This window comes from Scyliorhinus canicula, chromosome 8 (genome assembly GCF_902713615.1).
Source record: "Scyliorhinus canicula chromosome 8, sScyCan1.1, whole genome shotgun sequence".
NCBI classification, from domain to species: domain Eukaryota; kingdom Metazoa; phylum Chordata; class Chondrichthyes; order Carcharhiniformes; family Scyliorhinidae; genus Scyliorhinus; species Scyliorhinus canicula.
In genome coordinates this window covers 79,695,255-79,721,153 of record NC_052153.1, presented here as the reverse complement: position 1 = coordinate 79,721,153, position 25,899 = coordinate 79,695,255, and the positions used below count along the sequence as shown (strand labels likewise).

The window sequence follows — 25,899 nt, the reverse complement described above, 5'->3', positions numbered from 1 at the left end:
TCCTCACCTCCCCCATCACCGGACCACACGCATGCACACCACCCCTCTGTTATATATACACACCTGAGGTACAATAAGCTGGGGGCACTGGGTTGCCAGTGACAGCGGGTCTGGTCCATGGGAGGATGATGACAGCCCACTCTGCGATGAGCTCCGTGCTCCACATCATTTGTCTGACTCATGCCCACAGTACATAGAACATTACAGCGCAGTACAGGCCCTTTGGCCCTCGATGTTGCGCCGACCTGTGAAACCACTCTAAAGCCCATCCACACTAGTCCCTTATCATCCATATGTTTATCCAATGACCATTTAAATGCCCTTAATGTTGGCAAGTCCACTACTGTTGCAGGCCGGGCATTCCACGCCCTAACTACTCTCTGAGTAAAGAACCTACCTCTGACATCTGTCCTATATCTATCTCCCCTCAATTTAAAGGTATGTCCCCTTGTCCATCCTATCTAATCCTCTGATCATCTTGTATGCCTCAATTAAGTCACATCTTAACCTTCTCTCTAACGAAAACAGCCTTAAGTCCCTCAGCCTTCCCTCATAAGATCTTCCCTTCATATCAGGCAACATCCTGGTAAATCTCCTCTGCACCCGTTCCAATGTTTCCACATCCTTCCTATAATGCGGCGACAAGAACTGCACACAATACTCCAAATGCGGCCGCACCAGAGTTTTGTACAGCTGCAACATGACCTCATGGCTCCAAAACTCAATCCCTCTACCAATAAAAGCTAACACACCGTACGCCTTCGTAACAACCCTATCAACCTGGGTGCAACTTTCAGGGATCTATGTACGACACAAAGGTTGGTGGAATTGCGGATAGCGATGAGGGCTGTCAGAGGATACAGCAGCATTTAGATCCTTTGGAGACTTGGGCGGAGAGATGGCAGATGGAGTTTAATCCGGACAAATGTGAGGTAATGCATTTTGGAAGGTCTAATGCAGATAGGGAATATACAGTGAATGGTAGAACCCTCAAGAGTATTGAATGTCAGAGAGATCTAGGTGTACAGGTCCGCAGGTCACTGAAAGGGGCAACACAGGTGGAGAAGGTAGTCAAGAAGGCATAGGCATACTTGCCTTCATTGCCGGGGCATTGAGTACAAGAATTGGCAAGTCATGTTGCAGCTGTATAGAACCTTAGTTAGGCCACATAGAACATAGAACATAGAACAGTACAGCACAGAACAGGCCCTTCGGCCCTCAATGTTGTGCCGAGCCATGATCACCCTACTCAAACCCACGCATCCACCCCATACCCGTAACCCAACAACCCCCCCCTTAACCTTACTTTAATTAGGACACTACGGGCAATTTAGCATGGCCAATCCACCTATCCCGCACATCTTTGGTGTTCAATATAGTGTTCAATTCTGGTCGCCACACTACCAGAAGGATGTGGAGGATTTAGAGAGGGTGCAGAAGAGATTTACAAGGATGTTGCCTGGTATGGAGGGCATTAGCTATGTGGAGAGGTTGAATAAACTTGGTTTGTTCTGACTGGAACGACGGAGGTTGAGGGGTGACCTGATAGAGGTCTACAAAATTATGAGGGGCAGAGACAGAGTGGATTGTCAGAGGCTTTTCCCCAGGGTAGAGGAGTCAATTACTAGGGGGCATAGGTTTAAGGTGCAAGGGGCAAGGTTTAGAGTAGATGTACGAGGCAAGTTTACACAGAGGGTAGTGGGTGCCTGGAACTCGCTGCCAGAGGAGGTGGTGGAAGCGGGGACGATAGTGACATTTAAGGGGCATCTTGATAAATACATGAATAGGATGGGAATAGAGGGATACGGACCCAGAAAGTGTAGAAGATTGTAGTTTAGTCAGGCAGCATGGTCGGCACGGGCTTGAAGGGTCGAAGGGCCTGTTCCTGTGCTGTACTTTTCTTTGTTCTTTGTTCTTGTACTACATGGACACTAAGATCTCTCTGTTCATCCACACTATCAAGAATCTTACCATTAGCCCAGTACTCTGTCTTCCTGTTACTCCTTCCAAAATGAATCACCTCACTTTTCTGCATTAAACTCCATTTGCCACCTCTCAGCCCAGCTCTGCAGCTTATCTATGTCCCTCTGTAACCTGCAACATCCTTCCGCAGTGTCCACAACTCCACCGACTTTAGTGCCATCTGCAAATTTACTCACCCATCCTTCTGTGCCCTCCTCCAGGTCACTTATAAAAATGACAAAAAGCAGTGGCCCCAAAACAGATCTTTGTGGTACACCACTAGTAACTGAACTCCAGGCTGAACATTTCCCATCAACCACCACCCTCTGTCGTCTTACAGTGAGCCAATTTCTGATCCAAACTGCTAAATCACCCTGAATCCCATGCCTCCGTATTTTCTGCAATAGCCTACCGTGGGGAACCTTATCAAACACTTTACTGAAATCCATATACACCACATCAACTGCTTTACCCTCATCCAGCTGTTTGGTCACCTTCTCAAAGAACTCAATAAGGTTTGTGAGGCATGACTTACCCTTAACAAAACCGTGTTGACTATCCCTAATCAAATTATTTCTGGATAATTATAAATCCTATCTCTTATAAACCTTTCCAAGACTTTTCCCACAACAGAAGTAAGGCTCACTGGTCTATAGTTACCGGGGTTGTCTCTACTCCCCTTCTTGAACAAGGGGACAACATTTGCTATCCTCCAGTCTTCTGGCATTATTCCTGTAGACAATGACAACATAAAGATCAAAGCCAAAGGCTCAGCAATCTCCTCCCTAGCTTCCCAGAGAATCCTAGGATAAATCCCATCCGGCCCAGGGGACATCTATTTTCACACTTTGCTAACACCTCCTCCTTATGAACCTCAAGCCCTACTAGTCTAGTAGCCTGTATCTCAGTATTCTCCTCGACAACATTGTCTTTTTCCTGCGTGAATACTGATGAAAAATATTCATTTAGCACCTCTCCTATCTCCTCGGACTCCACGCACAACTTCCCACTACTGTTCTTGACTGGCCCTACTCTTACCCTGGCCATTCTTTTATTCCTGACATACCTATAGAACGCTTTAGAGTTATCCTTGATCCTACCTGCCAAAGACTTTTCATGTCCCCTCCTGGCTCTTCTTAGCTCTCTCTTTAGGTCCTTCCTAGCTAACTTGTAACTCTCGAGCACCCTAACTGAACCTTCATGTCTCATCTTTATATAAAGCCTCCTTCTTCCTCTTGACAAGCGATTCAACTACTTTAGTAAACCACGGTTCCCTCGCTTGACCACTTCCTCCCTGCCTGACAGGTACATACTTATCAAGGACACGCAGTAGCTGTTCCTTGAACGAGCTCCATATTTTAATTGTGCCCATCCCCTGCAGTTTCCTTCCCCATCCTATGCATCCTAAGTTTTGCCTCATTGCATCATAATTGCCTTTCCCCCAGCTATAACTCTTGCCCTGCGGTATATACCTATCCCTTTCCATCACTAAAGTAAACGTAACTGAATTGTGCTCACTATCACCAAAGTGCTCACCTACCTCCAAATCTAGCACCTGTCCTAGTTCATTTACCAGTACCAAATCCAATGTGGCCTCGCCTTTTGTTGGCCTATCTACATACTGTGTCAGGAAACCCTCCTGCACACATTGGACAAAAACAGACCCATCTAAAGTACTCTATCTATAGCGTTTCCAGTCAATATTTGGAAAGTTAAAGTCCCCCATAACAACTACCCTGTTACTTTCGCTCCTATCCAGAATCATAGAACATTACAGCGCAGTACGGGCCCTTCGGCCCTCGATGTTGCGCCGACCCGTGAAACCATCTGAAGCCTATCTGACCTACGCTATTCCATTTTCATCCATATGTCTATCCAGTGACCACTTAAATGCCCTTAAATTTGGGTTAGGGTTAGGGTTACCTTTCCTCCACGTCTCTGGAACTTTTCGGAGGCCTGTAGAAAACTCCCAACAGGTTGACCTCTCCTTTCCTGTTTGTAATCTCAGTCCATACTACCTCAGTAGACGAGTCCTCACCAAGCGTCCTCTCTGCCACCGTAATACTGTCCTTGACTAACAATGCCACCTCTCCCCCTTTTTTGCCAACTTCCCTAAGCTTGTGAAATATCTAAACCCTGGAATCTGCAACAACCATTCATGTCCCTGCTCTATCCATGTCTCCGAAATGGCCGCAACATCGAAGTGCCAGGTACCAACCCATGCTGCAAGTTCACCCACCTTATTCCGGATGCTCCTGGCGTTGAAGTAGACACACTTCAAACCACCTTCCTGCCTGCCGGTACACTCCTCCAACCTTGAACCCTTACTCATGACCTTACTCTCAACCTCCTGAATACTGGAGCTACAATTCAGGTTCCCAACCCCCTGCTGAATTAGTTTAAACCCTCCCGAAGAGCATGAGTAAATTTCCCCCCCCCCCCCCCCCCCCCCCCCCCCCCCAGGATATTGGTACCCCTCTGGTCCAGGTGTAGACCATCCTGTTTGTAGAGGTCCCACCTACCTCAGAATAGAACATAGAACATAGAACACTACAGCGCAGTACGGGCCCTTTGGCCCTCGATGTTGCGCCGACCTGTGAAACCATCTGAAGCCTATCTGACCTACACTATTCCATTTTCATCCATATGTCTATCCAGTGACCACTTAAATGCCCTTAAAGTTGGCGAGTCTACTACTGTTGCAGGCAGGGCGTTCCACACCCCTACTACTCTCTGAGTAAAGAAACTGCCTCTGACATCTGTCCTATATCTCTCACCCCTCAATTTAAAGCTATGTCCCCTCGTGTTGGTCATCACCATCCGAGGAAAAAGACTCTCACTGTCCACCCTATCTAACCCTCTGACTATCTTATATGTCTCTATTAAGTCACCTCTCAGCCTTCTCCTCTCTAACAAAAACAACCTCAATTCCCTGAGCCTTTCCTCGTAAGACCTTCCCTCCATACCAGGCAACATCCTAGTAAATCTCCTCTGAACCCTTTCCAAAGCTTCCACATCCTTCCTATAATGTGGTGACCAGAACTGCACGCAGTACTCCAGGTGTGGCCGCACCAGAGTTATTTACAGCTGCAGCATGACCCTGTGGTTCCGAAACTCAATCCCCCTGCTTATAAAGGCTAGCACACCATATGCCTTCTTAACAGCCCTATTAACCTGGGTGGCAACTTTCAAGGATTTATGTACCTGGATGCCGAGATCTCTCTGTTCATTTACACTACCAAGAATCTTGCCATTAGCCCAGTACTCTGCATTCCTGTTACTCCTTCCAAAGTGAACCACCTCACACTTTTCCGCATTAAACTCCATCTGCCACCTCTCAGCCCAGCTCTGCAGCTTATCTATGTCCCTCTGTATCCTATAACATCCTTCAGCACTATCCACAACTCCACCGACCTTCGTGTCATCTGCAAATTTACTAACCCATCCTTCTACACCCTCTTCCAGGTCATTTATAAAAATGACAAACAGCAGTGGCCCCAAAACAGATCCTTGCGGTACACCACTAGTAACTGAACTCCAGGATGAACATTTGCCATCAACCACCACCCTCTGTCTTCTTTCAGCTAGCCAATTACTGATCCAAACCGCTAAATCACCTTCAATTCCATACTTCCTTATTTTCTGCAATAGCCTACCGTGGGGAACCTTATCAAACGCCTTACTGAAATCCATATACACCACATCAACAGCTTTACCCTGATCTACCTGTTTGGTCACCTTCTCAAAAAACTCAATAAGGTTTGTGAGACATGACCTACCCTTCACAAAACCGTGTTGAGTATCGCTAATCAACTTCTTCTTTTCAAGATGATTATAAACCCTATCTCTTATAACCTTTTCCAACATTTTACCCACAACCGAAGTAAGGCTCACAGGTCTATAATTACCAGGGTTGTCTCTACTCCCCTTCTTGAACAAGGGGACAACATTTGCTATCCTCCAGTCTTCCGGCATTATTCCTGTCGACAAAGACGACATAAATATCAAGGACAAAGGCTCTGCAATCTCCTCCCTGGCTTCCCAGAGAATCCTAGGATAAATCCCATCTGGCCCAGGGGACTTAACTATTTTGACATTTTCTAAAATTGCTAACACCTCCTCCTTTTGAACCTCAATTCCATCTAGCCTGGTTGACTGAACCTGAGTGTTCTCCTCGACAACATTGTCTTTCTCCAGTGTAAACACTGACGAAAAATATCCATTTAATGCTTCCCCTATCTCCTCTGATTCCACACACAACTTTCCACTACTATCCTTGATTGACCCTAATCTTACTCGAGTCATTCTTTTTTTCCTGATATACCTATAGAAAGCCTTAGGGTTTTCCTTGATCCTATCCGCCAACGACTTTTCGTGTCCTCTCCTCGCTCTTCTTAACTCTCCCTTTAGGTCCTTCCTGGCTAACTTGTAACTCTCAAGTGCCCTAACTGAGCCTTCATGTCTCATCCTAACATAAGCCTTCTTCTTCCTCTTGACAAGTGCTTCAACTTCCTTAGTAAACCACGGCTCCCTTGCTCGACAACTTCCTCCCTGCCTGACAGGTACATACTTATCAAGGACACGCAGTAGCTGTTCCTTGAAAAAGCTCCACATTTCGATTGTACCCATCCCCTGCAGTTTCCTTCCCCATCCTATACCTCCTAAATCTTGCCGAATAGCATCATAATTGCCTTTCCCCCAGCTATAATTCTTGCCTTGCGGTATATACCTATCCCTGCCCATTGCTAAAGTAAACATAACCGAGTTGTGATCACTATCACCAAAGTGCTCACCTACATCTAAATCTAACACCTGGCCGGGTTCATTACCCAGTACCAAATGCAATGTGGCCTCGCCCCTTGTTGGTCTGTCTACATACTGTGTCAGAAAACCCTCCTGCACACACTGCACAAAAACTGACCCATCTATAGTACTCGAACTATAGTATTTCCAGTCAATATTTGGAAAGTTAAAGTCCCCCATAACAACTACCCTGTTACTCTCGCTCCTGTCAAGAATCATCTTTGCAATCCTTTCCTCGACATCTCTGGGACTATTCGGTGGTCTATAGACAACTCCCAACAGGGTGACCTCTCCTCTACTGTTCCTAACCTCGGCCCATACTGCCTCAGTAGACGAGTCCTCAAGCGTCCTTTCTACCGCCGTAATACTTTCCTTGATTAACAATGCCACACCCCCCCCCTCTTTTACCATCTTCTCTGTTCTTACAGAAACATCTAAATCCTGGAACCTGCAACAACCATTCCTGTCCCTGCTCTACCCATGTCTCCGAAATCGCCACAACATCGAGATCCCAGGTACCAACCCATGCTACAAGCTCACCCACCTTATTCCGGATGCTCCTGGCGTTGAAGTAGACACACTTCAAACCAGCGTCCTGCTTGCCGGTGCCCTCTTTCGAACTTTTAACCCTATCCCTGACCTCACTACTCTCAACATCCTGTACACTGGGACTACAATTTAGGTTCCCATCCCCCTGCTGAATTAGTTTAAATGAGGGGATGAGCCCCAATTATCCAGGTATCTGAAATACTCTCTCCTGCACCATCCCTGCAGCCACGTGTTCAACTGCTCTCTCTTTTCCTCGTCTCGCTAGCACGTGGCACGGGTAACAACCCAGAGATAATAACACTGTTCTAGCTCTTAAGTTTCCACCCTAGCTCCCTGAATTCCTGCCTTACATCCCTATCCCTTTTCCTACCTATATCGTTGGTGCCGATGTGGATCATGACTTGGGGCTGCTCCCCCTCCCCCTTAAGGATCCCGAAAACACGATCCGCGACATCGCGGACCCTGGCACCTGGGAGGCAACACACCAACCGCGAGTCTCTCTCGTTCCCACAGAATCTCATATCTATCCCCCTAACTATGGAGTCTCCAATTACTAATGCTCTACTCCTCTTCCCCCCTTTCTCTTCTGAGCAACAGGGACAGACTCTGTGCCAGAGACCTGTACCCCATGGCTGACCCCTGGTAAGTTGTCCCCCCCCCCCCACCAGTATCCTAAGCGGTATACTTGTTACTAAGGGGAACGACCACTGGGGATCCCTGTACTGACTGCTTCCTCCCAGCACCTCTCACCGTCACCCATCTATCTTCATTCTTCGGAGTAACTACATCTCTGAAGCTTCTATCTATGACCACCTCTGCCTCCCGAATGATCCGAAGTTCATCCAACTCCAGCTCCAGTTCCCTAACACGGTTTCTGACGAGCTAGAGATGGGTGCACTTCCCACAGATGAAATCAGCAGGGACACTGACGGCGTTCCTCACCTCAAACATTCTGCAGGAGGAACATTGCAGTGCTTTCCCAGCCATCCCCTCTCGATAAAACAAGAAAAAGAAAGAAAGAGCATACCTGATATTCACTCAACCCCTTAGGTTAGAGGAGGTGGAAGGGTGGGGGACACTACAAGTGTAGTGTCTCGGGTTTAGCAACCACCCAACCTGTATACAGGTACTACACACCTTCCCAGAAATCCCCACGGCCGACTTCCGGTTTCCTGCTGCTCTGAAACAAAAAAAAGTTTTAAAGCGGGAAACTTACCTCCCCGACAGACCCCTGGTTACTGCTCTCGCTGCTACCACATCACAATGATGTGTGATCATTGCATGCGGGCTGGTCAGTCCATCACACGGTCCTGTCGAGTTGCTGGGGGTGGGGGGGTGGGGGGGGGGGGGGGGGGAGAGACACGGTCCACCCACTGAGCCTCACTCGTCCACCATCCCTCATCCACAGTGGCCATCACTTACCACCCCACCCTCGCACCCATCAGAGAGAGCACAGTGGTAGCTTGGGCACAGACTGTATATACCGGTATATACTGACTGCTTCCTCCCAGCATATACAGTCTGTTCCCAAGCCCCTTTAGCTAAACTATACCCTGCACCCATGCCCACTTAACTGGTGTCTAACTTTCTGCCCTTATGGGCCTTAACACTATGCCTAGGTGGTTCCCCAGGAGGAGTGGAGGTGGACTGCTGAGACTCGGGCGTCCCGGCTGGCATGGTGCCGCTCTGTTCTGCCCGTGCCCACCAGATGCACCCGGGTTGGGGGGGGGGGGGAAATGGCATGAGGTGCTGCGCTGTTCCGGCACCTCCCCTCCAAGAGTCTCCGGCACGGGCTCCATTACCACCTCCTCCCTCGGGGTGCCCGATGGCCCCCAGGCTTCTCCATGGGACAGGGGTGCGAGTGGAGCCATCCCCCAAGGCCTCCCTGTGCTGCCAGTCCTGGATGCCCGCTCTGATATCAACCAGGTCTCAACGCTTGTGGCCATGGAGTGGCTGATCCCTGTCTGGTACTGTGCCACCTCCCTCTGGGTCTGTGCGACGCCGGTCAGCACCTGGACTGGCACTGATGCTCTGAGCCATGGCCTGCTGAGACTGGGCCACACTGAGGAGCATTGCTGCAATCTGCAGCTGGCTCTGGCACATGGCTGCCTGTGAGTAGGCAGCTCTGTCCTGGGCCACGGTCGCCGTCTGCACAGATAGCCCCAGGCCTTGCATAACCTGACCCATGACCGACACCGTCGCCCCCATTGCCTCCACCGCGGACGCCAACCGTACGATTTCGGCCTGGGTGGCACACATGACCAGCACCACACCTCACTCCTGCAGGCAATTGGACTCCTCCACCTGCGTCTGCAGGTGCTGGAAGCCGTCTATCATCCCCTCCTCTAGTCCTTGGGTCTCTGACTGTACCTGAACTATGGGTGGGAGTGAATATTCCAGGAACCCGGGACCTGTCTGGGCCGGGCTGCCCTCCAACCGTCAGGCCCCTCAGCTGATCCTACCTCCACCTGCTGTACCAGAGCGGCTGTGTGGTGTGCGCCAGTTAGTGTCCGAGAAGGCTCTTCACAAAAGAGCCCAACCGAGATGATAGTCTCTGAGATGGTGGAGGCTGTTGGAGAAGCAGTCACATTTGTCGTGAGGAGCTGCGTGCAGGCAGGAGGGTCTCACTTGGTGACTCGCCTCCGACCTCTGCATCAGTGACCTCCCCTCCTCTGGCCAGCCAACAATGTCCAGTGCCCTCTGCTCGGGCATGGTGAGATGACACAGTTCTGGTGGTGCTCCTTCGATCTTCTCCCGTTCCCGGCGGTTATGCACGGAACTTTCTTGGGGTTGGGGGACAAACACAATTAGCAACTGTGTTAGATGGTCCGACACATGCAGCCCAGGTGTTGGGTCTCTGATGGCATTAGTGCACCAGGTACACGGCCATTGCATGGGTGGGTGCAGCCATGTAGATTGGTGTGGGGGAGGGTTCTGGGTCACATCTGTGTGGGGGATAGGGTGCTTGGTGCCAGGGGCAGAGTGCTGGGTACTCACCCTGGCTGCCCTGAGCAGGTCGTGCAGCTTCTTTCGGCACTGGTCTGTAGTCCGGGCCCCCGCCCCGCCGTCGCTGACGGCTGCTGCGACCTCCGCTCAGGCACGCCGAACAACGGAGCCTGCCGACCTCCGCCCCTGCCTGGGGTATACTTTGAGCCTCCTCTCCCCCATGGAGTCAAGGAGGGTCTCCAACTCGCCGTCCCTAAATTGCGGAGCTGCTCTTCTGGCCTGCGACACTGTGTGTGAGGGGGAAGAATGGTTATGAGCAGCCGCGGCTCCTTGGAGGCGTCACGTTCTGCATGTGCTGGCCCCTTGTGGGCCTTGAATAGTTCCACCTGGAGGCCTGTTGACGCTGTCGTGAAACTCCACCGTTTTAACTGGTGGAGATGAACCATTGGACAGTTTGACCACAGCTGAGAGGGGCTCATCAAGTTCCAATGGAAATGCTTTAAGTCCAATCAATTGAGCTATCCCCATCTCACCTAATTGTAACTTTGTCTTAAAGAGGCTACAAAACATGTTCGCCAGATTTATGCTCAGGATCAGAGGTGTCCTTTGAGGAGAGATGGAGTAGAGTAGGCCTGTGCTCTCTGGAGTTCAGAAGAAAGAGAGATAATCTCATTGAAATTTGTAACGTTTCTAAGAGGACTTGACAGGGGTAGGTGCTGACAGGCATTTTTCTCTGGCTAAAACCAGGGATAGTCTTAAGATAGTGGTCAGCCATTTCAGACTGAGATGTGAAGTTTCTTTATCCAGAGTTTGTGAATCTTTGGAATTTTCTACTCTGGAGGACTGTAATTGTTCAGAAAATGAGTAAATATAATATTGAGATTGACAGAATTTTGGGCAGTAAATGAATCAAAAGATACAGTAATTCGGGTGTGGTGGATATTGGGTTGAGGTGGTGGAGGTTGTGTGGTAAGTGGAGTTGATGTAGAAGTTTAACTATGAATGACAAAGCAGATGTGAGGGGCCATATGGCCAACTCCAGCACCTATTTCTTATGTTTGTTCTCTGAGACCACGGCGTGGTTTTGTGGATCCGTTATCCATGGGCGCAAATCTTTTTATGGCTTCTGGTTCTTGCGAGAGTGCCATAACCGGATTTGCAAGATCTTGGTTTGAGATCTTCCCCGTCCCTGACTGATGACATGATCAGGTTCACACCAGAAAGGATGTGAACCTGATTTGCATGAATTGAAATCAATTTGATTGTAATTAAATGGCTTTATGCTGGAGCTTCGGGCCCCATAGAATGCCCTCTCCAGTGACATGATACCATGCTGGCACGAATCACTACTGGTTTTTGAAAGTGAAAATCAGCTATGATGACCACGCCAGGGTGCAGAGGTGCCTGAAGGCTCTGGGGATGAGGGCTGAAGCTGGGCCCCTGGCAGTACCCCCTGCATGGGCACTGAGACGGACACAGTCAGGAGGTTAACCCATCTCCGTTGAGGGTTGGGTGTTTCCCTGGGGGGGGGGGGGGGGGGGGGGGGGGGGGGAAGAGTGCCCCGATATCTCTGTGGTGGGGAGGAGAGGGGAGGGGGGTCACCCTGAAACTTGTGGAAGATAGGGTTCCCCCATGGAGGGCTGGGAAGGAGTTTAATTTTTTCGCAAATCATGGCGCCCTTTTAAATGGAGCCCCAATTCTATCAGGCCCAGCCAGAGTCCCTGTTTCTTTGGACTGAATGCCAGAGGACCTGATCAGAAACTCGGCTGCATTACTGGAGAGAAACACACACCCCCGGATTTCAGTCAGAACCTGTCACTTGCCATTTTCTTTGAAAGAGTCCGCCCCATGGTTTGAATTCTGCTTCAGTGAACAACAGAGTTATTTCTATATTATTGTCCTATATATGTTAGCACATGTATATAAACCTGAAATGTGCTGAAAAAGAATTAATAGATTGAAATAGGTTTTTCATTTATCCTTAAATACCACTGTCAATCTGGGAAAAATTATGCAAATTTTTAAAAGTGCAGATATTTGATCAGCAAATAGAGACAGCTTACTTGCTTAATAGGAATTGATTACATTGAGATATATAAGACACATTGTAAAGGTACATGTGATATTGTCGTTCTAATGTATTATTCTGAGCTTTTAACCTAGTAAATTGACCCAAGGGTATGTATACACATCCTGTCATATGTCTGGAATCCTATTTACTTGTTGGATTCCTGTGGTTATTCTCTCTGACTCCGGGCATGCCCCGAGTTGTGGGCTATAAAATGTGAGTGAAACTTTTTGTTTCACTCAGTTTCTTTACATAAAACTTTTGATAACTTAGTTTTGTACCCAAGGTCACTCTATACTTCATTTGACCTTGAAAAGCTGGCATATTTCTAGCAGAAATTATTCTTTCTGGATACAAGTGCACAGTGTACCTCGTGATGACATGAGGGAACTAATAATTAGGAGATAGTCAACAAGAAAATGTATTAACCATATGTTTCAGTGCATTGGGAGTTTGTTTGGCATAAAATCATATGGTAGAATAGATTCTTATCTTGTAAAATATAAATTGCGTTTATGATCCACATTAGGTTTTAGCATGATATAATTCTGTTTCTTTGTTATATGAGGCCGCCTCAATCTACTCCCAAACTGACCCCTCCCCCACTACCCACTTCCTGACCATTGCTATATTTGCCGCCCAATAATAATTTATAAAATTTGGAAGGGCCCCACGCCCCGCTCCAGCAGCACCTTCTTCACTCATGGGTTTTACCCGCCCAAACAAATCCGAGATCGGCGCATTTACTTTTTTAAAGAACGCCTTGCGGATAAAAATTGGAACGCTCTGAAAGACGAACAGGAACATCGGGAGGACTGTCATCTTCACTGTCTGCACCCTCCCCGCCATTGACAGCGGGAGCACATCCCACCTCTGCAAGTCCTCCCCTCATCCATTCTACCAACCTACCCAGATTCAACTTGTGCAGCTGCTCTCACTGCTGCGCCACCTGGATATCCCAATAATGAAAGCCCCCCCTCCCCCCTACTATCTTGAGCGGCATCTCCCCCAATCTATTCTCCTTTCTCCTCGCCTGAATTGCAAAGACCTCGCTCTTGCCCACATTCAATCTATACCCCGGAAACGGCCCAAATTCCTCTAAAATCCCCATTATTCCTCCAATCTCCCCCAGCAGGTCTGAAATGTATAGAAGTAAATCAATTGTGTGTAATGAGACCCTGTGCTCCGCCCCCCCACACTATCCCCTGCCAGATCCCCGCTGTTCTCAGTGCCATTGCCCACGCCTCTAAAGCCAGGGCAAACAGCAGTGGGGAAAGTGAGCACCCCTGCCTTGTCCCCCGGTGCAGCCTAAAATAGTCTGAACTCACCCGATTTGTCCGCACACTCTCAACCGGTGTCTGATATAACAACCGGACCCAGTCCACAAAACCCTGCCCAAACCCAAACCGCCCCTGGACCTCCCATATATATTCCCATTCCACCCGATCAAAGGTCTTTGTATCCATGGCAATCAACACTTCTACCTCCGGAGGCATCATGATTACATTAAGTAACCTCCTGATGTCGGCTGCCAGATGCCTCCCCTTCACGAACCCCGTCTGGTTCTTCGCTATCACCGTGGCACACAATCCTCTACTCTCAAGGCCAAGATCTTAGCCAATAGTTTGGCATCTACATTTAGCAGGGAAATCGATCTACATGACCCACATTGTTCTGGGTCTTTTTCCCGCTTTAAAATGAGGGTGATTGAAGCCTGCAACAGCGTCAGGGGGAGCACTCCCAGCTCCCTTCCCTCGTTAAAAGCCCTTACCAGCAGCGGTCCCAATACCCTCGAGAACTTCTTGCAAAATTCCACCGGGTACACGTCTGATCCTGGGGCCTTGCCCTATTGTATCGCCTTCAGCTCCTCTATCACTTCTACCAGCCCATTTGGGGCCTCCACACCCTCCACCAATTCCTCATCCACCTTCGGGAACTTTAAACTCTCCAAAAAGCCCTCCATCCCGGCTGGGGGCTGCGATTCCCCCCCCCCCCCCCCCCTTCCCCCCACCACCACTGCCTTTAGTGCTTCCCATTACCGTACCTGCCGAGACCGCCCCTGGATCATTAACCTCCACATATCCCCAGATGGCCTTCCTCAACCGCTCACACACCTCTTCCTCCGCCAGCAGCCTCAAGTCCGGCGTTCATTGCAGGCCCTGGGCCCCCTTTGCTCACCAGCAGGTCCACCCAGTGCGGGCATGGTCCGACACCACTATTGCCAAGTACTCAACATCCACCACCCCCGCCAGTAACGTCTTACACCTTGTGCACAGGAGGAGAAGAATGAAAATTCTTTCATCCGCAGTCTCTCAAATCTCCACGGATCCACCCACTCTATGTGCTCCATGAACCACCTTAGCTCCTTTGCTATCGCCGACACCCTGCCCGACCTCGAGCTCAACTGGTCCAGTCTCAGATCTAGAAGCGTATTAATGCCCCCCCCCCCCCCAATAATTAACCGATGTGAGTCCAGCTTGGGGATCCTTCCCAGCACCCGCCTTATAAATTCGGCGTTGTTCCAGTTTGGGGCATAGATGTTCACTAATACCACCGGCATCCACTCCAATTTACCACTCACCATAACTTACCTTCCCCCAGAATCTGCCACCAAACTTCCCACTTAAAACGCAACCCGCTTATTGGTCAAAATCGCCAACCCCTTTGTTTTACAATCCAATCCCGAGTGAAATACTTGCTCACCTAATCATTGTGAGAAGGTTTCAGTGCCTGATTGTGTATCACATGATAGACTAGAGTGGGGTTGAATTTCAATTGATAAGAGCAGTCCTGTCTTTTGTATTATTGGGTAAAAAATATTAAAAACAGTAATCTTCCCTCACTCAATTGAGTTTACTGCTGGTTTATCAATGAGCTATTTTGAGGTGCAACTTTGCATGATGTAGTCCTCAAATTACTATTTTATGCAGTACAATATTGATATTTCAGAGGAAAAGCTAGTACATTATATATGTATATATATACATATATATTATATATATATAGAAATAACAGATTTCATGTAACAGGTTTTTAATTGCACTTTTTTTTCTTTAAGTCCACACATCATCTTCCTATCGCAGTCTGTATTGTCCGGAAAAAACCATCTCTGTGGAGTACGATTGTGTCATGAAATAGCTCATGCCTGGTTTGGATTGGCTATTGGCGCTCGTGATTGGACTGAAGAGTGGATAAGTGAAGGCTTTGCTACTTATTTGGAGGATGTGTTTTGGGAAAATGCACAAAAGGTACATTTTTATTTTTTCCTGTGTTGGCAGACTCCTATACAGTGCTTTGTGTGTTTTTCTGAAATTGATTTTATTATTGTGGTGATAAGAAGTGTATTTAAAATTAATTAATTCGTTCTTCTGCTGAAAGAGCTGCAGAAGGAAGTTTCAGGCAAATATATTGCTCTGTATCTGAGATTACTGGGTCCTGATGCCAATGCTGTGCCTAATGTCAAATGTGTGTTAACTCTGGGTTGTCAATCCAGTAGCATAATCACTTGTTTATGTATCTGTTTGTTTGATTTTCTGTTTATACGTGTGACCGAGATTGTGAAGGAAAACAAAACATAACAATGGTGTTATCCTTGAAATTGAGAGACACCTTGAAATTTACTTCCCCCTATTCCCAACGTGTTTTTGTATGCAGAAACGTCTGGGACGGCCTATTCCACAAGAACATAGTACATAGAACATACAGTGCAGAAGGAGGCCATTTGGCTCATCGAGTCTGCACCGACCCACTTAAGCCCTCACTTCCACCCTATCCCTGCAACCCAATGACCCCTCCTAACCTTTTTGGTCACCAAGGGCAATTTATCATGGCCAATCCACCTAACTTGCACATCTTTGGACTGTGGGAGGAAACTGGAGCACACAGAGGAAACCCACGCAGACACGGGGCGAATGTGCAGACTCCGCACAGACAGTGACCCAGCGGGGAATCAAACATGGGACCCTGGCGCTGTGAAACCACTGTGCTATCCACTTGTGCTGCCCAAAGAGTTGAGAGATTGCATTTTCTGAGTCCTTTTCTACTTTAGGTCTGCCCTATCGTAGTATGCTTTTTCATGGACCTTCTAATGTCCTTTCAACTCAAAATATATTTTTTATTCAGTAGACTCTTTACCCAATTTCTTTTTGGAGTCAGAGGCTTGAAATGCACCATGGTCCAGGTCAAGATCTGGGTGCTTACAAAATCCTGAACCTCAGTGTCTGTTGTGCGGGAAACTGAAGGGGAGCTTGAAGCAGAGCAATTCTACAATTTTATCAACCCCAGATGGAAATGATGTTCTCCAGGTGTTTTGTGATATTAAGTTATTAAAAGTGCAAGATTTTATTCAACATTGCACAAAGGAAATCTTCTCTCCCAAGCTCTTAGTGTGAGTTTTGATTGCTTCTTTGTTTATAATATTTTCAGCAAAGTGATATAAACGGTAATTTTCCAATCGTGCTGCTAGCAGGAAGCCTCATGACCTAGGAGCACTAATTGAAATTTAGGCAGACATTGCACATGGTGCAGAATTGAAGGAGTGCTGCTCTGTCAAAGATGCTACTTTTCAGATATTAAACCAAGGTCCTGTTTGCTTTCTAAGGTGGACATAAAGTGTCATTGCACTATATTGAAGAGCAGGGGAGTTATTCCCGATGTCCAGGCCAATATTAACCTTCAGTCAATACCACAAAAACAAATTATCTGATCATTATCACATTGCCGTTTGTAGGAGCTTACCGTACATAGGATTAGCTGCCATGTTTCTAAAGTCACAATTTTTCTGCACTTCAAAAGTACTTTTCTGTCTTTAAAGTACTTTGCGATATTGTGGGGTGGCGAGAAACATATAAATGGAAGTTTTTTAGTTTTAATGGCTAATTTTAAGGTTGACTGAGTTGGTACCAATCTTGCCTCTGATTTATAGCATTGCAGAATTTGAGCACACAATCTTGACTCATACTAATGTTGCACTGAGCTGCAGTTACATTGTCAAAAGTGTCACTGTTTGGATGAAATATTAAGTGGATGCCCTTGTGCTTATTCAGGGGAGTGTGAAAGGTTTATGGAGCTATTTGAAGAAAAGCAAAGTTTAATCATGGTGTCATGGACAACATTCTTTCACTAATCAAGAGATTAAAAACTGATTAACTGGTCAGACATTCCATTTGCCATTTATGGAGCCTCGCTGTGTGCAAATTGGGTGTTGTGTTTGCCTACAATGACAACAGTAACTGTATTTCAAAAATTATTAATTGGTTGGGAGACACTTTTTGACTTCCTCAGGGTGAAAAAAGCACTATAACTGCAAACTTATAACTTACACAAGACAGTCATAACTTTCACAAGACAACCATGGGATGGAGAGGGTGGAAATTGAAATATTTTCCAGAAAACTATCCTCTTATTGTATTCGTGCATCTTAGAATCATACAGCACAGAAGGAGAACACTCGCCTCATTGTTAGTCATGCCGGCTCTTTGAAAGAACCAATGATTTCCATTTTCCTGCCTTTGTCCCAGTGCCCTATAAATTTATCCCCTTCAACTAATCTAATATCCTGTTGAAAGTTATTATTCAATCTGCTTCCCCCATCTTTTCAGGCAGTGCATTCCAGATCATTAGCAACTTGCATGTTTTGGATGATCATGGCCTCGTTGCTGGCTCTCTTGGCTCCTTCAGGGACACTGTGTTAGCACTCCTGCCCTCCTAGCTGATGCACAGAATTTGTCTCATACAGCGTTGATGGTACTTTTGCAAGGCCTTGAGGTGGTATATGTACGTAGTCCAAGTTTCTGAACCATATCGAAGAGTTGGAAGTACAACTGCCTTGATCTCAGCACAGATGTTGTAGTCATCAAAGACTCTCGCCCTTGGGCGCCCGAAGGCGGTGCTTGCAGATTGGATACGATGTTGGAACAATGTCAGGCGTAGAGGAGAGTTGGCTCTCCAGTTGGGGGAGGGGTTCTCCGTTGATCGTGATGGAGTGAGAGACCGAATCTTGCCCTGAGGCAGGTTGATAAAGGACTTAAGTCTTCTTGAGGCTGAGACTGATTCTTTGGTATGTTTCCGTGAAAGTGTCAAGCATGAGATTCTGTTCTGAGAGAGTGGAGATGGCGATGCCATCCGTATACTGAAGCTCCACAATGGTGTTAGGATTGTTTTCTTCCTGGATTACAACTGGTTGAGGTTGAAATGATTTCCGCCCATCCTGTAGACGATATCTACTCCACTGGGAAGCTTGCTCTTGACAAGGTGAATGACAGTGGCGATGAAGATTGAGAAAAGGGTGACATATCCCTGCTTGACTTCAGTCTTGACCTCGAAGGTCAGATCAATGAAGGCCATGTAGAGTGGTTGATGTTGCTCCTGGCATTTCTTCTGAAGTTGCCGAGCAGTGAAAATCATTTCCATTATTCAACGGTTTGGTCGGAAACCACACTGGATTTCTGGAAGGATTTCTTCAGATACTGTATGAAGGCGGCTAGTGAGGATTTGGCCTATGATTTTCCTGGCGATGGAGAGTAGGGTGATTCGCGATAGTTCTCATAGTCTGCTTTGTCTCTTTCTTGAAGATGGTGGTGATGACAGCATCCCTGAGGCTGGTACGAACTTTTTTGCTGTCCCAGATTTTTAGCAACAGCAGATGGAGATGGCAGGTGTTCTCCCTCAAGTTTAAAAATCTCACTGGATCCCATACACTGCTGCAGCTTTTCCATTCTTTCTGTGTTTAATGGCAGCTTTGGCTTCGTCCATGCTTGTTGGAAGTCCAAGATCATCTTTGATGTGGAGTTGGGGGATTTCCTCAAACAGGTCCTCATTTATGATTGTAAATGTTCCTTGAAGTGTTCTTTCTGTCGAATGACAATGTTTTCTCTGTCTCTTAAGATGGATCTGTCCTTCCTCCGCACTGGTTTGAGGCCTAGGATATTGGGTCAATGTATTGCCTTGCTGGCTCTGAAGCAGCCCTGGGTGTCATGCTTGTTAGTATGAAGTTGCAGATCCTTAGCTTTCATGTGGGTGTGGTAGGCCGGGCCTCTCTGGCACCTTTCGTATTTGTTTATGGACAAATTCGCCTGCATCCGCCGGTGTAGTGAAATCGTGTCCCTGCCCTCGAAGGTCACCCAGAGCTTGGCTGGGTTTAGCATTCCAAATTTTATACTGTTCTTATAAAGGGCTGCCTTGGCCCCATTGAACTCTGCCCGGCACTTGACCAGGTCTGTCCCAATGTCTTGGTACACTCGGATTGGGTGTCTCTCCCGGTTGCAGGGTTTTGTCTGCCTGGCCCAGTTTATGATTTTTTCCTGGTCCTGGTGCTGGTGTAGTTTTGCAATGTTGACCCTCGGTTGGCTATTTCTGGGGGTTTTGGGAAGCTGACTCGACACACCAGGTTACCCAGCATTTGGGCCACATACACCGTGGGGCTCTTGCCGTCGGTCCCCTCAGTAGGCCCACTCTGCAGAGGTTCTGGCGTTGTGACCGATTTTCCTGGTCCTTGACCTTCTGCTTTAGTGTCCTTTGTCCTGCCAACCTTGCTACTTCTGTTTCTGAAGCGTTGATCCAGTCGCTCTGATAGTCGAGGCTTCTCTAGATCCTAGCTTGTGGCGTCCTGTGTCGCCAGCTGCCTCTCCTCCTTTTCTAGGGCCACCTGTAGGGTGATCAGTGCCCTCGCCACAGCCACCTTCACTGTTGCCCTCATGTCAACCATAATGGCCTCCTTAAGTTCTTGGAGCTCCTGAGTGAGGAATTCCCTCCATTGCTGGTCAGAGGAGGGAGTGCTGCGTATGGCCTGGCGGGTTGCTTCGCTCCGGTGTAGTTGGGGCACCATTGTTTCTCGTGCTCGTCGTCCCCTCTTTCCTACCCCAACGTTTGTTGCCTCTGCTGTCTTTCAACCTCTGGAATTGCTGCCGCTTGGCATGGTTGGCCTTGTTGGTGTTTTAAATTTAGAGTGCCCATTTCATTTTTTCCAATTAAGGGGCAGGTTTAGCACAGGGCTAAAGAGCTTGCTTTGAAAGCAGACCAAGGCAGTCCAGCAGCACAGTTCAATTCCCGTACCAGCCTCCCTGAACAGGTGCCGGAATGTGGCGACTAGGGGCTTTTCACAGTCACTTCATTTGAAGCCTACTTGTGACAATAAGCGATTTTCATTTCATTCAATTTAGCATGGCCAATCCACCTAGCCTGCACATCTTTGGGTGCGAAACCCATGCAAACATGGGGAGAATGTGCAAACTCCACACAGACAGTGACCCAGAGCTGGGATCGAACCTGGGACCTCGGCGCCGTGAGGCAGCAGGGTTAACCCACTGTGCCACCGTGCTGCCCTCTCAGGGTAGCATTCTGAGCCCAACCATCTTCAGCTCCTTGATCACTGACCTTCCTTTCATCACAGGGTTTGAAATGGGGCTGTTCTCCAATTACTTCAATGTTCAGCTTCTTTCACTGTTCTTCAAACGATGCAGCAGAAATAGCTTGGGTTGCCAAATGGTAAGTAACATTCATGCCACACAAGTGCCAAGCAATTTACATCTTTAACGAGAGAAAGACAAACCAACTCCCCATGTTAGTCAATGGAATTCCATTTGTTGAAATCCGCAACACCAACATTCCGAGTGAGCCGATTAATCCAAAATTGATTTGGATCAGTCACATAAATGCTGGGTCTACGAGAACAGCTGAAAGGCCCCCAGAACAGCCCCCATTTGTGGCCTGTGGCTCACTTCATCCTAAAGCCTCTCTAACATATATAGAAAATAGGAGCAGGAGGAGGCTATTCGGCCCTTCAAGCCTAATCCGCATTTATTAAGATCATGGCTGATCATCCAAGTTCAATACCCTGATCCCGCCTTCCACCCCCCCCCCCCCTACCATATCCCTTGAGCCTCTTAACTCCTTTTTGAAATTACATAACGTTTTGACCTCAACTACTTTCTGCAGTAGCGAATTCCACAAATTCACCAATCACTGGGTGAAGAAATTTCTCCTCACCTCAGTCCTAAAAAATTGCCCCTGATCCTCAAACTATGACCCCTAGTTCTGGACTCTCCCATCATTGGGAACATTCTTTCCGAATCCACCCTGTCTAATCCTGTTAGAATTTTATAAGTTTCTATGAGAACCCCTCTCACTTCTGAAATAAATTTAGAGCACCCAATTCTTTTTTTTTTCAATTAAGGGGCAATTTAGCATGGCCATCACATCTTACCCTGCACATCTTTTTGGGTGGGACCCATGCAGACACGGAGCGAATGTGCAAACTCCACACGGACAGTGTCCCGGGGCCGGGATCAAATATGGGTCCTCGGCACCGTGAGGCAGCAGTGCCAACCACTGCCCACTGTGCCCCCCACCCCACCCCTCACCCTTCTAAACTCCAATGAATATAATCCTAACCAACTTTGTCTCTCCTCTTATGACCGCCCCACTATCACAGGAATCAGCTTGGTGAACCTTTGCTGCACTTCCTCCACAGCAAGAACATCCTTCCTCAGATAAGGACACCAAAACTGCACACAATACTCCAGGCGTGGCCTCACCAATGCCCCATAGAATTGGAGTAAAACATCCCTATTCCTATACTCAAATCCTCTCATTATGAAGGCCAACATACCATTTGCCTTCTTTCTTGCACGCTTACCTTTAGCGACTGATGCACGAGGACACCCAGATCCCACTGAGTATCCACCTCTCTCAATTTGCACCAAGTCAAATAATAATCTGCCTTCCTATTTTTTCTACCGAAGTGAATAACCTCACATTTAACCACCTAACACCGACAAAGCATAAATTAGGTGTATGGTTGAATATTGTCTACTTATCTGGGTGGGTGCAGCTATTCAAGGTAAATGTAGATGAGCAGGCTTTCCAATCTGCTGTGTAATTCTAATGTCCTTTGTTGTCTTCTGTTTGTTGCATATTAACATATATTTATTACCTCTGTATGCTCTTATTTGAAACAGTGTAGCTTTCAAGTCTGATGGGCTTGAATTTCTGAAGCAACCTGCCCTTAGTTAAACATTTTCATGAACATTGGGCTCAATTTATGTGTCAAATTTTGTTGCTGAAAATGTAAGTTTCTAATTCTGCAGTGAGTACAACAGGCACCAGGGTCTGCAGTGAATGATGGGACCAACAGTGTGTCTCCTTAACCAATGGGATTTAAGCAAGCAAAAATAGACAGAAGGACAGCGTATTGGAGAGTGAATTAGAATGAGTGAATTCATTGTCACATTAGGTACAGAAAGAGAAATAAAGGTTGGGGAGAAGGTTTTTACATTTTGACGCATGTTGCACACAGTGTGTAGCTTTTGTCATTGAGAGGTTCCCGCCCAGAAGTCAGCCTGATTGATGGGCAGTCAGGCACAGAGCACATCAGAGAAGGATTCAGTACCACAGTCCCAAGGATGGGATCCAAACCTGACCAGGATGGATGAGGAGTGATTGTGCAATTTTTAACTCTATGGGAGGGGCCCAATCCTTGAGGGGAAGTGGTGGCATAGTGGTATTGTCGCTGGACTAGTAATCCAGAGACCCAGGATAATGATCTGGGCACCCAGGTTTGAAACCCACCAGGGCAGGTGATGGAATTTAAACTCAATAAAATATCTGGAATTAAAAGTCTCTGGAATTAAAAGATGGCCATGAAACCATTGTCGAGTGTTGTAAAAACCCATCTGGTTCACTAATGTCCTTTCGGGAAGGAAATCTGCCATCCTTACCTGGTCTAGCCTACGTGTGACTCCAGACCTACAGCAATGTGATTGACTCTTAAATGGCCTAGCAAGCCACTCAGTTGTATTCAGCCACTATGAAAGCACCAAAAAGGAATGAAACCGGACGGACCACCTGGCATCAAGCCAGACACCAGAAACCACAACGGCAAACCCAGCCCTGCTGACTTTGCAAAGTCCTCCTTACTAACATCTGGGGACTTGTGCCAAAGTTGGGAGAGCTGTCTCATAGACTGTCACACAGACTGACATAATCATACTAACAGAATCATACATTACAGACAATGTCCCAGACACCACTATCACCATTCCTGGGTGTGTCCTATCTCACTGGCAGGACAGACCCAGCAGAGGTGGCGGCACAGTAGTATACAGTCAGGAGGGAGTTGCCCTGGGAGTCCTCAACATCGACTCTGGATCCCATGAAGTCTCATGGCTTCAGGTTAAACATGGGCAAGGAAACCTCCTGCTGATTACCATGTACCGGCCACCATCAGCTGATGATGGTGGTGGTTGGAGGTCAATCATCTCAACTTCAGGACATTACTGCAGGAGTTCCTCAGGGTAGTGTCAACCATCTTCAGTTACTTCATCAACGAACTCCCTTCCATCATAATGTCAGAAGTCGGGATGTTTGTGGATGATTGCACAATATTCAAAACCATTCGTGACTCCTCAGATAATAAAACAGTTTTTGTCCAAATGCAGCAAGACCTGAATGATATCCAGGCTTGGGCTGACAAGTGGCAAGTTACATTTGCGCCACACAAGTGCCAGGCAATGACCATCTTCTACAAGAGAGGATATAGCCACTGCTCCTTGACATTCAATAGCAGTACCATCGCTGAACCCCCTGCAATCAACATCCTGGGGGTTACCATTGATCAGAAACTGAACTGGACTAGCCACATTAATACTGTGGCTACCAGGGCAGGTCAAAGGCTAGGAATCCTACGGTGAGTAACTCACCTCCTGACCCCACAAACCCTGTCCACCATCCACAAGGCACAAGTCAGGAGTATAATGGAATGCTCTCCACTTGCCAAGATGAGTGCAGCTCCAACAACACTGAAGAAGCTCAACACCATCCAGGACAAAGCAGCCTGCTTGATTCCTTACCCTTCCACAAGCATTCAAACCCTCCACCACCGACGGAACAGTGGCAGCCGTGTGTACCATCTACAAAATGCACTGCACTAACTCACCAAAGTTCCTGAGACAACACCTTCCAAACCCATGACCAGTACCATCTAGGAAGACAAGGGCAGCATATACCTGGGAACCCCACCACCTGAAGGTTCCCCTCCTAGTCACTCACCACCTTGACTTGGAAATATATCGCTGTTCCTTCACTGTCGCTGGGGCAACATCCTGGAACTCCCTCCCTAACAGCACAGTGGATGTACCTATACCTCAAAGACTGCAGCGGTTCAAGAAGGCAACTCATCACCACCTTCTGAAGGGCAACTAGGGATGGGAAATAAATGCTGGCTTAGCCAGCGATGCCCAAATCCCGTAAATGAATTTGAAAACAAGGAAACTATTTTTTAAATGAAGATGTTGCTTAGCTGGGAGCCAATGTAGGCCAGTGGACACAAGGGTGATGGGTGAATAGGAATTGGTGCAATTTAGGACACTGACAGCAGAGTTTTGGACGGGGATGCAGAGGGTAGAAACGGGAGACTGACCAGGAATGCATTGGAATAGTCAAGTCTAGAGTTAACAAAGTCATATACTCAACAAAGTATTTTTGAACTGTACCGTTTGTTGTAATGCAAGAAACGCAGAAGCCAACTTGCATGTACAAGATCGCACAAATAACAACAACATACGTGACTAGATTATCAAATAGCAATGAAATACATGACTAGGTAATCTATTTTACTTGCTGACCGAGGAGTAAATGTTGGCCAGGACACCATGAGAACATCTCTGCTCTTTTTTGTTGGATCTTTCATGTCTGTCTGAGACAGTAATTGGGACCTTGCTTCAACATTTCATCAGGACAGCACTCTCAATTGTACAGCATTGCTTCAGGAATGTCTAGATTATGTGCTCAAATCTCTAGATTTGGTCTTGAACACATGACCTTCTGATTCAAAGGTGAAAGTGTCATTGCTGAGGCAAAGCTGGCACACAGCAGTATCGAAGACACAAATTAATCGAAATACAGGTTGCAAATCAACCTCTCCAGTAATTTATTAGGCTCTTAATTTAAAACCAGACCTTGAAATAAACAGGAAATGAGATTACAGAGAGGTCTTTGAGTAATAATTATGGCCTAGTTTTCTCAGGCTTTGACTTACCTTCCACTCTGTCTCCAGACTTTTAATACATGAGTTAGACCGCTACGCCTTTAAAAAAAATATTTCTATTCTCCTTTTTCACATTTGCATCAAATTTACACCCATCAACAAATAATCAACAACAACAAATACAATGGCAATCCCCTGGCCAACAATCTCTTTATCCCACCCACCCCTAAACAGCCCCCAACTTTTTAAATACAAAACACAAAGGAAAAAGAATCAGGAATCCACCATGAACTATTACATAATCGGCAATAACCTATACATTCCAAAACCCACTCCCCCCTGTCCTTCTATAACCCTTCTATCCTTTCCATCAGCTCAAACTTCACTTTCTCGAATGTTAAGAACTCCAGCAGATCCCCCCGCCACGCCGAGGCACAGTGCAGAGAAGCTGACCTCCATCCCAACAGGACCTGCCTTGGGCGATCAGCAAGGCGAAGGCTAAGACATCTGCCTCCGCTCCCGCTTCCAACCACGGCTGATCCGACACCCTGAATATGGTTCCTAGGGGACCTGGTACCCTGAAGACCTC

General features: G+C 47.2%; 1 protein-coding gene across 6 annotated transcripts in view; it reads left to right on the top strand.

The window, feature by feature from the left end:
* LOC119970344 (aminopeptidase O (putative)) overlaps window positions 1-25,899 on the top strand; it is a 335,542-nt gene that overhangs the window by 98,202 nt on the left and 211,441 nt on the right. For all 6 annotated transcript variants that reach the window (XR_005461589.1, XM_038804804.1, XM_038804803.1 and 3 more), the window contains exon 6: window positions 15,387-15,576. Coding sequence is in view for 5 of the 6 variants with exons in the window: in XM_038804804.1 (XP_038660732.1) it covers window positions 15,387-15,576 (190 nt within the window). In the remaining variant the exon portion in view is untranslated. The remainder of the gene's footprint in view (window positions 1-15,386; window positions 15,577-25,899) is intronic.